This window comes from Hyperolius riggenbachi, chromosome 1 (assembly GCF_040937935.1).
Source record: "Hyperolius riggenbachi isolate aHypRig1 chromosome 1, aHypRig1.pri, whole genome shotgun sequence".
Taxonomy (NCBI): domain Eukaryota; kingdom Metazoa; phylum Chordata; class Amphibia; order Anura; family Hyperoliidae; genus Hyperolius; species Hyperolius riggenbachi.
Window position 1 is genome coordinate 133,929,208 of NC_090646.1, and position 15,497 is coordinate 133,944,704.

General features: G+C 43.6%; 1 protein-coding gene and 1 long non-coding RNA gene across 3 annotated transcripts in view; one reads left to right on the plus strand and one right to left on the minus strand.

Annotated features, from left to right (window-relative positions):
• Window positions 1-8,863, minus strand: part of KDR (kinase insert domain receptor) — a 49,886-nt gene extending 41,023 nt beyond the window's left edge. Inside the window, exons 1-2 of the mRNA XM_068278571.1 lie at window positions 8,620-8,863; window positions 2,823-2,895 (exon numbers count right to left, since the gene is read on the minus strand). Coding sequence (XP_068134672.1) covers window positions 2,823-2,895; window positions 8,620-8,695 — 149 coding nt within the window. The 5' untranslated portion in view covers window positions 8,696-8,863. The remainder of the gene's footprint in view (window positions 1-2,822; window positions 2,896-8,619) is intronic.
• Window positions 8,864-9,137: 274 nt separating this feature from the next.
• LOC137546263 (uncharacterized) overlaps window positions 9,138-15,497 on the plus strand; it is a 41,013-nt gene continuing 34,653 nt past the window's right edge. For both annotated transcript variants that reach the window (XR_011026206.1, XR_011026207.1), the window contains exon 1: window positions 9,138-9,208. This is a non-coding gene — a long non-coding RNA (uncharacterized lncRNA). The remainder of the gene's footprint in view (window positions 9,209-15,497) is intronic.

The window sequence follows — 15,497 nt, forward strand, 5'->3', positions numbered from 1 at the left end:
CTATAGCAGGGTTTTGAAAACTTTCAAGTTTATCCATGATGGATAATTTGTTCTAATCTGCCAAACAGCACATTCTACGGAGAGGAGTCGGATGAGCAGTGGTGCTAGGTACACACGTTGCGTTTTTGCGGTTGATAGATGCGTTCGATTGATAATTTCAGTCATGTCCGATATTACTTTCGATTGTTTTACCGCTCGATTTCTCATAGAAGTGAATGGAAATTGATAAGAAAAGATAAGAGAATCGAGCGGAAAATCGAACGGAAAAACGAATCAAAAATTAATCGAATGGGAAAAAAAACGCATCGTGTGTACCCAGCATAAGGGTCTTGCTACAAAATGCTGGATCTTTCAGAAGACAGACTTAGAAAATGCCTAGGACCTGTGAGAACCAAGGAGCATGCTGCAACTTACCCCAATTTTCTTCTTACTAAAAAATGTCAGATGGCAGAAGAAGCCAAACCCGGTACCTTGTCCAAGGTCCCATTACACCAGGGCTTATTTCTACTGGCCGCGGTGCATGGTCTTCTGCATAGCCCCAGCCGGAATCGCTAATCCTTGCCATGCATGTCTATAGTGATTTGGCTGCGTGCTGCAGAAATCTCACTATGCTACCCAGATTCCCAACGAAGAGCGATCTGGACAGCAGATCATTTAAGAGATAGGCAGCACTTCCCCACCCCTCTCACCAATAGGGAAATGCTGCAGATTCACGCCGAATTTGGCTCTAGTGGAAATAGGCACTTATACATATCTGAGTAGGAATTACAATAGCAGTCACTCATCTATACACCAGGTATGAGGGTTGCTGAAGAGGCAGTCAGTAATAGGGGTTACTTGTACCCATGCTAAGCTGTCACCCAAAACACTCACTTATGATTGCTTTAGGTAATGAAAATCTAGCATGTAGCTTAACAACATTATTTCTCCTTGTCTACAAAGAGTGCCCCCCTTACTGTGCTGTAGGAATGTGACTGGATCAAAAATATCCAGTATGTCCCAGAACAAAATAGTGCTGTGCTCTTAAGGTGTAAACAAGCTTCTGGAAAGAGAGCTAGAGAAGCAGAGATAACCCTTTGGCATCTGAAGAAGCTGTCAGAGCTCACTCCAGAATATTAGCTCTACAGATAAGGTAATTTCCAGAATTTCTAAAAAGCAAAATGGTTGCCCCATAATCACAGAGAGAATGTTCTTCAGCTCTGTGCAAGTGGGGGTAAAGCTGTGCACTACGAAGGTAGTATGGTTCCACTTATGCACTGCGCAGTTCTGAGAGCACACTGCTGCATGCATTGCGTGTTCCTGCATGGGCTCAGCTCTCCAATGGAGAGATGGAAAAACCCACAGTACACTTTGTTCTCCCCTTCGAGGTGCTGCTGTGGCCTCTGTTTAAAAGCGCCGACCTTACTGGGTTTGCAGAACCGGCACATGCTTTGTCTAATCGGTGCCTCCTTGATTGCGCTCCCAAGCGGCTGTGCACAGGAGCCGCGGACAGAAGTGCTATGAGCATGTACAGCTTGAAAATAATGATGACTGCTCATAAGACGAATGCTCCCAGCCACTCCTGCTGTGCACATCAAGGAGCCATGCGGACGGGACAGGGGCCACAGCAGCACGATGAATGAGAAGACAAAGGAACTGAGGGCCACTTAGATTATGGTGGGCTGGAAGAAGCCCCAGGTATGGCTAAATATTGAGGTTTTTTTTTTCTAGTTCAGACCAATTATTTAGAGTCCCCAAGAAGAAGGACCTCCTCCTGCCACTTGGGGACTTCCTTCCAACCCTCCTATCAACAACATTACTTCTCCTGTATATACAGTATCTCTCATTCTCTACTACAGATTTCACTGAAAGTAAGCTCTTTATCAGCATATGATCAGTTAATGTTGCTCATGTTAATTGTAGGGTCACATTAAGGCATAGCAATGCCTCTATGACTTTCTAATAGAAGAAGAATATATTAAGTTTGCCATTGATTTACCACCAGGTATATTTTACATTTCCACAAGTTATATTCAGTAAGAATTTCTGGGATTTATGGAAAGGTGAGAAGGGAAGATCACAGATCCGTGTGATAGAAAGAGTATTTCTGTGACCTATTTACCAAATCCAAATGCCATAGCTGGCAAGCATTTGTGTGCCATTTATGTTGCTGGGCCCAGGGCAAATGAACGTATCACTCCTCTGTTACACTAGCAACACTATATACGGCATACAGTACAACATATCTGAGTGAGGAGAACAAACAAAACATAATTTGGTCTGCAAGGAAACCTGGAGCAAAAGTGAAGCAATTGCTTACAGTGGCCAATCAAAATCTTTGTTTTAGTCAACAGCTGAAACCTATTTGCATAGCACCCAACTGTCTGTTTTTTGGAGGGACAGTCCCTCTTTGGTAACCAAATCCCTCCAACCCACTTTCTTACTCATTTTTCTCTCTTTCAGTCCTGATGCACAGACCAATGTAAATATATGTATTTTTCTACAGAAATGTGCATTTAATTGACTCTAAACTTTATTTCCATAAATTAAATTGATATATTTCTTATTTTCAAATGTTAAAATGAAGAAAAACTAATGAAGATAGAAAGAACCGGTGTGGTTTGAATGAGAAAACTACATCTTTTGATTTTTAATTCTTTGTGAGATGCAGGCGAGGGGTATGGTGGGGGCGTGGCTAGAGCTGGGGCGTTTCTTAAAGCGTCCCTCTTTCTTATCTCAAAAAGTTGGGAGGTATGCTATTTGGGCTCCATTATTACCCCCAGTTTTCCCAGCAGCCTTCTGGATAGATCTACCTCAGTATTCAGGAGGCTTATCTGACATACCTGCATGTGATGTTCAATGCTTCGTTGGAAGATAATACCAGATTACTTTTCTCAATACTTAAGGTTGGCAAGTCTGCAAACAATCAAAAACACAACAATATAATACACATCAATACAATAGCCACATTGCAGTGTAACAGTTGTGTGTGTGACACATAGTTGCATTATAAAGTCTAAGCTGTGAGCCTTCACTACTCAGATGATCATAACAGGAAGATGGTGCAGATGGGCCACTGGTGAAATGCAAAGCAAATCAATTCTGAGACTTGGGTGGAGTTCCTGTTATTCTACCAGGCTGGTCTGAAGGTCTTTTAGAAAGGATGTGGGACACATGGAATGAGTGAACCAGCATCTGATGATCTCACTCCCTTTGTACCAGAACTAGAATACTTCTGCTGTGATAGATGAACTGGGCTTCTGATTACCCCCATCCATCTCAGTACATGACCAGGGCCTCAGTGGCACTCAGAGGCAGCAAATGATCAGCTCTGTGTCTCTTTCCATCCACTGTTTCCCAACACCCTTCCTCTGTACTCTGCCACACGTCATAAGTACACGCTGTACTATCAGCATCTTTTCCCGTAATGTTGTGCAACATGTCACAGGATTCCCATTAGGTGATAACAATGGGAAGCTATCATCATCATTTATCATCATCATTATTCTGAGGGAAATCCATTAAAGTGGAACCGTATAACATACAGTAAAAAGCAGCAAAGTATTCAGAATACCCACGATTACGTTAAATAACCTGGTTTCAGCATCACAAATTGTACCTATAGCTATATGTTGCTGAGGCTTAGCTTAGGCTGTTTATTATATGGAATTCTCTCCCTGAGCATTCTGGGAAACCACAGATCTTTCCTACTGGCTTTAGAACTCTGAGCCCCCTTTCACGCTGTTGCGTGTTCATTACAATACCCATTTTTAACTCAAGGTCACGCTAAAGCAATGGAAGTCTATGGGACATTTCAGACTGGATGTGGTGTGGAAGCATCCAATCTGATGCTAGGTCATCAGCGCGTTATGGCACAACATCTGCCGTGACGCACGTTGACCCTTCATGTGGTGCCGCACATATTTTTAACTTTTTCATGGTAGCGTACAGACGCCAATTTAATCTGGCTTTGCAATGGAAAAATTGCTTGCAATACCTATTTACGCCACAGGAAGTAAGCAGTAGAGAGCCTCACTTATGGTGTGTTTTGCTGCCAAGAATTACATTAACGTTCATTAGTGCAGGTAACTACGAGGCTTGTTTTTAAAGAAAACGCTGGCTGCCGATGTGAAACAGGCCTCAGTAAACAAACATTCTGCAGAGATTACCTACCAGTACTAAAGAAGCTGCCTGTGATAAATTTCAGAAAGTAAAATCGAAGTGAGGTAAGATTTTACAATGGATAAACACTGACTAAATATTTATAAATTAATGCTGTAAAAAAATAAATACTTTATTAATTATGTTATTTTGACTACACTTCCACTTTAACATAGATGGCTCATAATTTCTTCAGTAAGGGCTGTTTCACACTACTAGAGCTCTTCTAAGCGCTCTGTGATGTGAAAAGCTCTTGCTTATGTAATGCTATGTGTGTGTTCCCACTGTAGCGATGTGATTTTGTATAAATCCCCCATAGCATTACATTAGCAAGAGCTTTTCAAATCACTAGTGCTTAGAAAGCTCTTTCAGTGTGAACCAGCACTAAAGTTTAATATGCCTAAACTTGTGAACCTGGTAACTCAGCCTCATATACTGGCACAAACATGCAGAATATACACATGCTTGACCTAATCTCAACGGTTACACCTTCAGTGCATAAAGTGCAAAAAGGTAAACCACTGCTGAGCAGAGCAAGAACACACTTCAGGTAGTAGTAGGATGATCTACCAGCGATCTGTGCATCTGTGCACGTTCCTGTGGATGGAGAAGGGGGCGGGGGGGGTGGGGGGGCTGAGGCACGACATTCCACTGAGGCTTTGTCACAAGGGAAAACATGAGCGATTGTCTTGGAATATCCATTTAGAACAATGATTTTATCCCCAAGCAATGACAGAGAGGGAATGCTGAGCAGGATGTTCAGGCGGTCACTGGTTTCCCAATCTGACGATTAGGGCCTGTTTCCACTAGCTGTGAATCTAAGCTGTTTTCCACGTGAGATTTCAGATGTGGAAGAGAAGTGGCTGCATCCGAAATTGCGCGTGCCCCCCCCAAAAAATAGCGCCGGTTGCAGTTTTCCACAGGCCACCCCGAATTTCTATAGCCATGCATAATACAACTATAGCGATTTGGCTGCAGCTTCGCAGCACCAGGGGTGCCACGTCCAATTCGGGAATGGATGCGACACCCAGTGGAAATAAACCCTAAACAGATGGAGCAGAAGACAATCACTTAAGGGCCCTTTTCCACTAGCAATCGTAATCACAAACGCCAGTGATTGCGATTTTCTATTAATTCTGTTATGCGATTGCGATTTTTCATTTGCATTGCATTATCACTCAAAAAAAAAAAATCGCTCCAGAAAGCGATTGCGATTTCCAAATCGAATCACTATAGTGGAAAATACTTCTCATGATTTCTATGATAAAGTAACAACCCTAGCGATTTAAAAATCACTAGTGATTTGCGATTTTGCGATTCAGCTGTGTAGTGGAAAAAGGTGTAGGGTACCAAATGATATAAAGCAACAATTGTCAAACATGTTTTAAGTCACTCTGTTCATTTAAGAAAAATCAACAGAAAATATCACCAATCTACTGCCCATTTTTATCTGCCTTCTCCACTTCCCTAATATAACTGAGCAAATGCAGCTCCTTGTCCATGTGGCCACATTCTTTCAGGTGAAAGATGGGGCACAGATGAGCAATCAGCCACAATCTGAGACAACTTCAGATGAATAATGCTGTACTATACGTTTGTAGAAGATGCTAAAATTATCTTAACTTCCCATGGAGAAAAAAGTGACTTTCCAGCCTTAGGTAGACTATATATTTATACTAACCATCTATATTTACTGCCTAACTTTTTAAATAATATTATTAAACCTTCATAGTGCTCTGAAATGTTTCCAGTTTTGTACAGAATACACTGAATAAAGGGGCCCATACACTCAGACGATTTTCTGGCCGACCGAGCGATCCCGATCGATCGATCGCAAATCGGTTGGCCAATCGACCGATCGATGGCCGATTTCGATCAATTTCGATGGATTTCCATCGAACTGGCAGGGTGGAAAATTTAGGTCCATCTGATGAGATTGCTTATCAGTTTGCATTGGCCTTAATGGAAATCTGATGGCAAAAAAATGCCATCAGATCGAATTTCAATAGATTTCAAACTGAAATCTATTGGAATTCTACCCTGGTAAAAAATGTTCTAAAAACGCATCAGATAGATCATCAGATGCATTTCTTATCTATCTGCTGCCAATCTGACGAGTGTATGGGCCACTCGTCAGATTGGCAGCAGATAGATAAGAAATGCATCTGATGATCTATCTGATGCGTTTTTAGAACATTTTTTACCAGGATAGAATTCCAATAGATTTCAGTTTGAAATCTATTAAAATTCGATCTGATGGCATTTTTTTGCCATCAGATTTCCATTAAGGCCAATGCAAACTGATAAGCAATCTCATCAGATCGACCTAAATTTTCCACCCTGCCAGTTCGATGGAAATCCATCGAAATTGATCGAAATCGGCCATCGATCGGTCGGTTGCAATCGATCGATCGGGATCGATCGGTCGGCCAGAAAATCGGCTGAGTGTATGGGCCCCTTAACTCATGTCACTAGTTGTCCCTCAAACAAGTTCACAATCTAATGTAGCATGGTGGTGTATGGTTAGCATTCTCGCTTTGCAGCACAGGGTCCCCAGTTTGAATCACAGCCAGGGCAGTATCTGCCTGGAGTTTGTACGTTCTCTCCATGTATGCGTGGGTTTCCTCCGGTCTCTCAAGTTTCCTCCCACAACCCAAAAACTAACAGATACGTTAATTGGCTTCCCCCAAATTGGCCCTAGACTGCAAAACATATGCTACATGATACATATATAGATATATGACTATGGTACAGATTAGATTGTGAGCCCCTCTGGAGGACAGTTAGTGGCAGGACAATATACTCTGTACAGTGCTGCCAAAGATATTAGCGTTATATACGTAAATACTTAATAATAATAATACCCAATATAGTCACAGGCAAATGTCCCCATATTTCAATGCAAGTTTGGGGAAAAACTAATCAACTACTGGCATGTATTGTTTTAGATTATTTAAAGAAACTTGCATGGCTGGAAATAAAATGTCGCAAACACGGTAAGAACATTCAGACTCCATGCAGATTGATTCCTGGCTTGCTGTCAAACCTGGAACTCCAGTGCTGCAGGATGTCTAGAGTGCCAGTCGCTTACCCACCATGCTGATCTACCACAATATACAAAGAGCTTGGGGATGACATGAAGATAAGCAAACTATTCACACTGTCAGCAACATGCACAAGTTCAATTGCCCATCAGTATTGTGCTCTTGTTAAAACATATAGCTGCCAACATGCTATAAACCCAGGGAAACAAAATACTTCATATACTAAGGCGTGTCTGGTCTGCAGAACTTTAGACATCATAATTGTTCTTGCAAATCTAGCCTAGATAATTTAAATCATTGGTCATTAGGTGGCAAGGGTTATATCAGACCATGGAGAGGGACACTGAAGGGCTAGTGAATTACAGTACATGCCACAATTTCTCCATGGTTTGTGACAGAATACGTCCCATCGGCTACTACTCACATTGCATGTCCAAATGACGTTGTAGTGCTGTTAGTACTATTTCCCCCTGAAATCTACTCTGTGGATGCCCTTTGCTGTGTCCATGGGGCAATGACTTGTGTTGGGTGTACTACCTGAGCAACCATGGGACAATGGAAAATATTGTAACCCTTTGGAAGCTATGCGTTGCTTGTTGAAGGAAACACAAGGTGAAAATAAACAATCGTATCTATCCTCCTATTCATAAAAATGACTTTTTTAGATAGCCCAGAGTTTCATTTTATATTTAAATCTATTTTTTGAAGCAAGTGAAGTGTGGACTGGTGTTAGTGGAAGAGCAGAAATGCAGACATCAAACCAACAAACGTTGATTGTACGGTTCTGACCCAGTTCTGGACAATGCTTGAAGAAGAAACTTAACGTTTCGAAAGCTTGCAATGATCCATGCATATTTAGTCATTAAGTTTTTACTGTTTCACTGTCTCTGTTCAATGACACAGGAATATGCCAGAGCTAAAATCTATGAACTATTCACCAGTATGCTCTCCTTTCTGCTCTCAGAAGCCATTTTTTGCTAGGAAAGTGTTTGATGGTTGTGCTACAGAAACTGTTATTTGCATACCTGATGTTTAACTCTTTCAGGCAGAAAAAGAAAAATGGAACACAGCCTAGTTATTTGTATGATTGGCACTGTACATACACATGTCTATCTCATCTTGTCACATCACCTTGTGTATAATTAGGTTATATAATACTGTAATTTTATTTCTAGAATACCAGAAATATCCATAATAAAAAGAGGGAGTCTAAAGTTGAATACAGTCCCTGGAAATAGAGTAAGCATACAAGCAATGTTAATCATATCTTCTATAACTTCACACCACTGCTTTGAGGCATAGGTTGAAATGTTGACTGGCCCTCCCTGAATCGACCCAAAAGCCACTAAAAGCTGATAGAAGTTACTGACAAGTGCAGTTTACTAGTTTTTATTTGTTTTTTATTTGTATAAAGACGAAATAATAATTATCTTACCAGATGCCACTAAGAATCCCACCAGATAGCAATGCAGAAATAAAGCCAGCATCATATTAATCCTTCTATTGTCCATTGGAAAAGTTATATCCCAGTCCAGAAACAGAGAGAAAGTGATTCCTCAGCTGCGGTCACATACAGGAGACATGAGCAGTGATGGCTCAGTGAGACCTTCTGTAGAGCTCAGTATAGTAATGCACAGCAGGAGATGCTCATCCAGCAAGCATTCAGCGCCTCCATCAGCACCAAGGCTAGGTTATACTGTGCACAGCTCAGGCACGCAAAACTTCTAAACAGTAGTCCCTGAACTTTTCACCACGCCCACAGAGCGGATTCCCGCCCCTTTCCATTCACTAGCTTGCAAGTTTGACATCGACTCCGCCCCTTCTAATACTCGCGTATTGTGGCTAGATGCTGCCCAGAAGCTCCGCCCTCACACTCTCCTTGCTTGCTTGCAGCCTCCAGCTCTCCCTGGAACCATGTTGTAGCTCCTCCCTCCACGTGTAGCTAGCTACAGACTCAGACTGGGGGCCAGGCAGTTCCCTTTGGCGGGGATGCAGTGCATGCTGCATGAAGAGGCATAGTACAGGTATACAGTAGTTCACGCTCACTCTTAGTAGCTTCACTAGGTCATTCTGAACCACTGATGCTGTTCCCCGAACCTCCTTCTCTCTCCCCTCACTAGAATTTTCACCCGTCTGACATACTCGCTACCTGCCTGTTTTGTGATTACTTACAACGTGAAGCAAGTGAGTTGACTAGTTGCTGCAGAGCAGAGGATGGGGGCTCCTGGCTGCTGGAGACGCTGCTAGGACAGATCACACACGGGCCATATGCAATTCAGGTTTTCTCCTAGGTGATATTTTGTCATTTAGGGCCTATTCACACTAGAAGCGCTTTTCTGAGCGTTTTGCGATTGGTTAGTGTTTTTTAAAATCGCTCCCATTCACTTTCATAAAAATTGTGGAAAACTTGCCATGATTTTTGCATATGTGATCGTATTTGCATATACGTTCGCAAAATCGCAGCAATTTTCCATGATTTTTACCTCATTTTAATGAAAGTGAATGGGAGCAATTTTAAAGAGAGTCTGAAGCGAGAATAAATCTCGCTTCAGACCTCATAGATAGCAGGGGCGCTGATAGGAGGGAAGTGACGCGGGCGGGTAGCGCCGATGCGGAGGAGGCGGGGGAGCGGCGCTGACTGACAGCGCATAGGTAAACATTGTGCTGGCGACGTGCTGCGTGTCACCAGCACTGCGAGGGCTATAGCGGCGCGCAGGGGGGACATGGAGGCACACCATGGGGCAACGGAGGCTGGTCTTAGTGTGGGCCCTGGATACATGAAGGACTTGCTGAAGCTGCACCACACCTCTCACCACCTCAGATCAGCAAGTTCTATAAACTTGGTCACTCCCAGAGTGCACCTCAAAAAATCTGGAGACAGAGCCTTCTGTCATGCTGCCCCTACTCTTTGGAACTCCCTACCACACCCAGTAAAGACAGCACCATCCCTGGAGCTATTCAAATCCAGACTGAAAAGCCACCTGTTTAGCCTGGCATTTCCAGACTTATAAAATTCTTCCTCTGTACCACGATGGTCGGAGCCATGCTTATGCGCTTTGAGTCCCACGGGAGAAAAGCGCTTTACAAATGTTATTTGTTGTTGTTGTAGTGTGCACAACCAGCCTCTCTGCCCCAGTAACATAATTAAATCCCACCTTGGGTTCTCTTTAAAAGTGTGCTGCTGACTCCATCCCCTGTCCATCCAAAATTTTGGGTGTCCAGATTTTTTGGGGCTTTGTTCGTAAAAAAAAAATAAAAATAGAAATTTTTCTGCTATTTTTGAAGATCTCACCATTTAATTATATTGGATAAATCGTAATCAGCTGTATGTGCTGCATTATGCAATACAAAAGGAAACCTGAGGGCCCATTTCCACTTGTGCGGTGGGAATCGCCGCGGTAAAAATTCACATGCAGATGCGAATTTTGTATGCGGTTATATGCGAATTTTCATGCGAATTCGCATAAGATTTCGCATGGATGACTATGTATGCGAATTTAACCATGGCAGTGCCTGTGTGCTTTTCCATTGATTCAATGCGAAATTGTATGCAAATTTGCATGAAAATTTGCATACCAAAACCGCAATCGAATCCCCTATTAAATACATTGTATGCGAATCGCATTGCGGTATGCGAATTCTGATGGCTCTGCCGTGCAGATTTTTTCTGTACAGAAAAACGCAAAAGAAACCTGACAAGTGGAAACAGTCCCATCCACTTGTATTGGCTATGCGAATTCGCATGCGGCAAACGCATGCAAATTCGTGATAGTGGAAATGGGCCCTGAAAGTCTTCTACTAAAATTTAAAGAGATGGGGCCAAGATCCAATTTACTATTCTATGTTGTTGTTTTTTCCACAAACATTTTCACATCTTATTGATAAGACATCATTTAAGCTGCTATTGTAATAAAAAAAAAGTGCTCAAAATAGTTTTTTTAAATGTCCTTATGCTACTGTCACACTGGGGCGTTCCATCACACAATAAAATCATGTTCGTGCGGTGCAACAGAATCTGTTGGCTTAACATGCATTTAAAAGTCGCAGTGAAGCATACTCTGCTGTATGCTTCACTGCATGTGTCGTGCTTCAGGTCTAACGTGCAATGCGACTTTTTACCTTTGTTGGGATCCTGTTTTTTGGGGGTTTTTTTTTTTTACAGGAAACTCAATGTGATAGTGGCCTTAAAGTGTACCTGAAGGGAAGAAAAGTGCCCATAGGGGGTACTTCCCTTGGGAGTGGAAAGCCTCTGGATCCTGAAGAGGCTTCCCCCTTCCTCCTCAGAAGAGCGCTGGGACCACTTGTCAGCAGCCTTGTGCAGGCCCAGTATCGGCTTCCTTTCGGGCTCTGGTGGAAATGGCTGAGCCCTATAGGGTCTACCCTACTGCGCAGACACAGACGTAATGTGCATGCGCAGTAGAGCGGACCCAGTTGAGTTTGGCTAGTTCTGCCGGAGCCTGGGGGGAAAGGCACTAGCGAGCGCACCAGTGACAAGAGCAGCTGGATTTTATTATTGTTTTGGTTGCTCTGGGGGAGCAAGTGTTGGAACGGGGCTGCTGAGGAGGAGAGGGGGAAGCCTCATTAGGATCCAGAGGCTTCCCCCTCCTGAGGTAATTTTTTTTTCTCTCTCTCTATCTGGGCACTCCAGATCCTTCCCCATCCCTCATCGAGCTCTCCGCTTCTCGTAGGGACCCTCTGTGAACAAGCATGGCGGCACCGTGCAGGCGCCAGTAAGGTTCACGCTTGCAAAGTAGCCTGAAGTCACTAGTGCACAGCTGCAAGCTAACATAAAGGTTCCCAGCGCAGGAACGGAGGCGCGTAAGAAGATCAGAGACTTCCCTCTACTGAGATAAGCATCTAACCTTTTTTTCTCTCACATCAGGTACCCTATAAACTTGATATTATATTTGAATTACTTTTTAGTACATTTTTTTTCTAGGTGCTGAAAATTGAATCTGCAGATTGGGTGAGAAAACATCTCTGATAAAAGTTCAAGTACACTTAAGTTCCGTATGTCTCACCCACTCCAAAAGCGGTACGTGCTACTCCATTCAGGCTGCTGAAAGTAGCTATAGTCTCCCCATGAATGCAGTGATCATACTGTGCAGGCTCTGATGTAGGCCCCCTTGCTGGTATAACTAGATGAAAGCCGGTTAGCCAGGCGTGTCCACAGATAGTGCACACAGCAGTGAGGTAATGCCAGCCTCTACCGCTATATTAACAGGAAGCTGCCGTGTGGATTGCCCTGCATGCTTCACCGGTCTGGAGGTAGTAGCTTTGGACCTAACCATTCCCAGAGTGAGTACATCCTCCCCTGCTCATGAAGTAAGCCACAATCCATAGCTGAGTGCAAACATAACCTTTTTTTTCTGATGCAGCTGCTGTGGGGATTGATAAGGGGGACAACCTGCCACACATTTGGACCATAAGATGCACCGACTCTCCACCACCACCACCTTTCACACTATTGGGGGAGAAAAATGCGTCTTATGTTCCAGAAAATATGGCAATTACATTGCAATGGTACTATTCGCATCAGAGCGTTTTGCAGATGCTATGAATCCGACCGCATTATTGTAGTGCGGTACTGCATAATGCAGGCATTAACAGTTACAGTGAAGCATACTTTCTATGTACTGTATGTGTCTCACCACAGGCATAACCTATGATCAATTTTTCCCCTTCATTGCGATCCTTCCAGGGGAAATAACACAACTCCTAAGGGTGAACATACTAACAACTGCTACAAACAACTGGAAAAGAACTACAGTATATGTAGTTTATTAAGTATTTGCAGCTACCTCTAGTGCAACCATGGGCAAAGTACGGCCCACATGCTGTAACCAGCCCATTTACCTTTTTAATCCGGACCAGCCAGATTCGCTATGTCTGCCACCCTCCCCTTCTCTCTATCTTTCCCGCTGTTAGCTTCCGTTCCAACGCCAATCTCCCTTCAGCTGCATGACCAGTGTCCCATCTCCATGACTACAGCAGTGTCTTGTCATATGACCAGATACGCCACTGTGGCCGTAGAGAGGACGCTGGTTGCATGGCAGAACAGGGCTGTAAGATAAGAGCAGGTGAGTAACCTCATTAATATGCTCTGCTCGCAAATCTGCTACCTATACTGCGAAGGGGGCTTCCTAATACTGGGGGCACAGCTGGCTACCTAAACTGGGGTAGGGGCGAGATAATACCAAGGGCACACCTGGCTACCTATACTGGGTAGAAAAGCTACTTAATAATAGAGGCACACCTGGCTACCTATAATGGGATTGGGGGGGGTGGGGGTAATTGGTTTTATGCTGCCAGCTGGCCTAAAACTGCTGTTTCCTGTGCACTGAGGTGAGCATAAGACACAAAGGGAGGATTTCTGGCGGTACTAAGTCAGAGGTAGAGGGCTCCGCCGTACATTCTGAATAAATGTTTTGTGGAAGGCATTTTACCTGTGTTTCTTTGGGGGGGGGGGGGGGGGTGTATGCTAACTGGTTCGGATTGCTGGCTGCATTCATTTGGGACCAAATCCATTAATTAACCTAAAAATTGTGACCACACCAAAAGGTAGCCTCCCCTACAACCTTCTAAAAGTGTGCTGCTGACTCCACACAATCCATGAAAAATTTTGGTTGTCTAGAATTTTTAGTCCTATTGTCAGTGCAAAATTAAACATTAGGTTGGCAATCCTGATTGCAGTGCAAAGTCTAATGAGGGAGTTGGCCCATAACCCACCTTGGCATTTCGTAAAGTTTTAAAGACGTCCTCATTGAAGAAGACAGGGCCCATATGCAATTCATTTTTTCTCTCGCAATTTTCTCCTAGGTGATATTTTCACACCCTGTCATAAAAGGCCTTGTAAGACCACCAGCAAGCAAAAAAATATTTTTGTTAGTACTTTTTCACCAGTGTTTGGGTACTTTTTCAATTGTAAATGCTTAAAGAGAGTCTGAAGCGAGAATAGATCTCGCTTCAGACCTCATAGCTAGCAGGGGCATGCGTGCCCCTGCTAAAACGCCGCTATAGCGCGGCTTAACGGGGGTCCCTGTCCCCCCAAACCCCCTCCGTGCAGCGGGGGAGCGCTTCCTGGTTGGGGCAGGGCTAACCGCCGCAGCCCTGCCCCATGCGCGTCTGTCAGACGCGTATCTCCGCCTCTCCCCCGCCCCTCTCATTCTTCCTTCACTGAGAGGGGCGGGGGAGAGGCGGCGATGCGCGTCTAATAGACGTGCTGGGAGGCAGGGCTGCAGCCGTTAGCCCTGCCTCTAGGAAGGATATCTCCAGCGACCATTTTCCGACCAACATTTGCGGGGGGTGGGTTGGGGGTGAAGGGACCCCCGTTAAGCCGCGGGATAGCGGCGTTTTAGCAGGGGCACACGTGCCCCTGCTATATATAAGACCTGAAGCGAGATTTAGTCTCGCTTCAGTGTCTCTTTAAAAGTTATTTTAAAGAGAATATGAAAATTATCTCCTAGGAGATAATTCAGGAGAAAAAGTCAATAGCATATGGGCAATAGTGTTGTTAAATATCCTGAACACAGTCCCATTTACTGCGACAGTTTGCTCAAAGGGAAATAAGGTAACCGCATCCCATTTGCTTCTTGCCCAAGAGGGTAATGGGAAATGAGACTATGGGTATAGTAAGCTCTCCAGCATTTCTTAACAAATGAAGTACCGCTTTAGGGTGAACTGACACTCTGATATGACTGTGCTCAATTCTCTGAGCTCTTAGTTCAACTGAAATATTCTTTCTGCTGTTCTGTCAGCCTGCAGAACAGATAAAGGCTGGTTGTCGTTACACAATGTTCATCTTCTGAATGGTGTATTCATCACATCCTTTTAAAGTGCAACAGACAGAAAAGGTGCTTAGTGCATGGCTGCAAGGGATCCAATAAGCACACTTACAAATGTCAGTTACCTTTCTTCTTCCTTGTCAGAAGATCACTGCTTTTTGTACTACATGCACACTTTTAGTGGTTACGCCATTCATCACCTTTACAAATGGATAGAGTAGCAACATTTCAAGACAATGTTTGCTAATTCTGAGTAGCATTCACTGTATGTATGATCGCGTGCTTGTTTTCGACAATATGTAATGTTAGCTACTTCCATCTTGTGTTCGTTCGTGTGTATAAAATGTCTTCTCTTCTAATTCACTTATGTATATTATTAATTATTGTTAGTATGTATGTATGTATATTAACATGTGTTCCCAAAGCCAATCAAAGTTCCTGATCCAGGCGCGTCGCTAGTGCTATTTGTTCGTGGCCAGTGCCCTGGATTGGCTCTGGGGTGCCCTGATATGCCGCACTGGGATGCCCA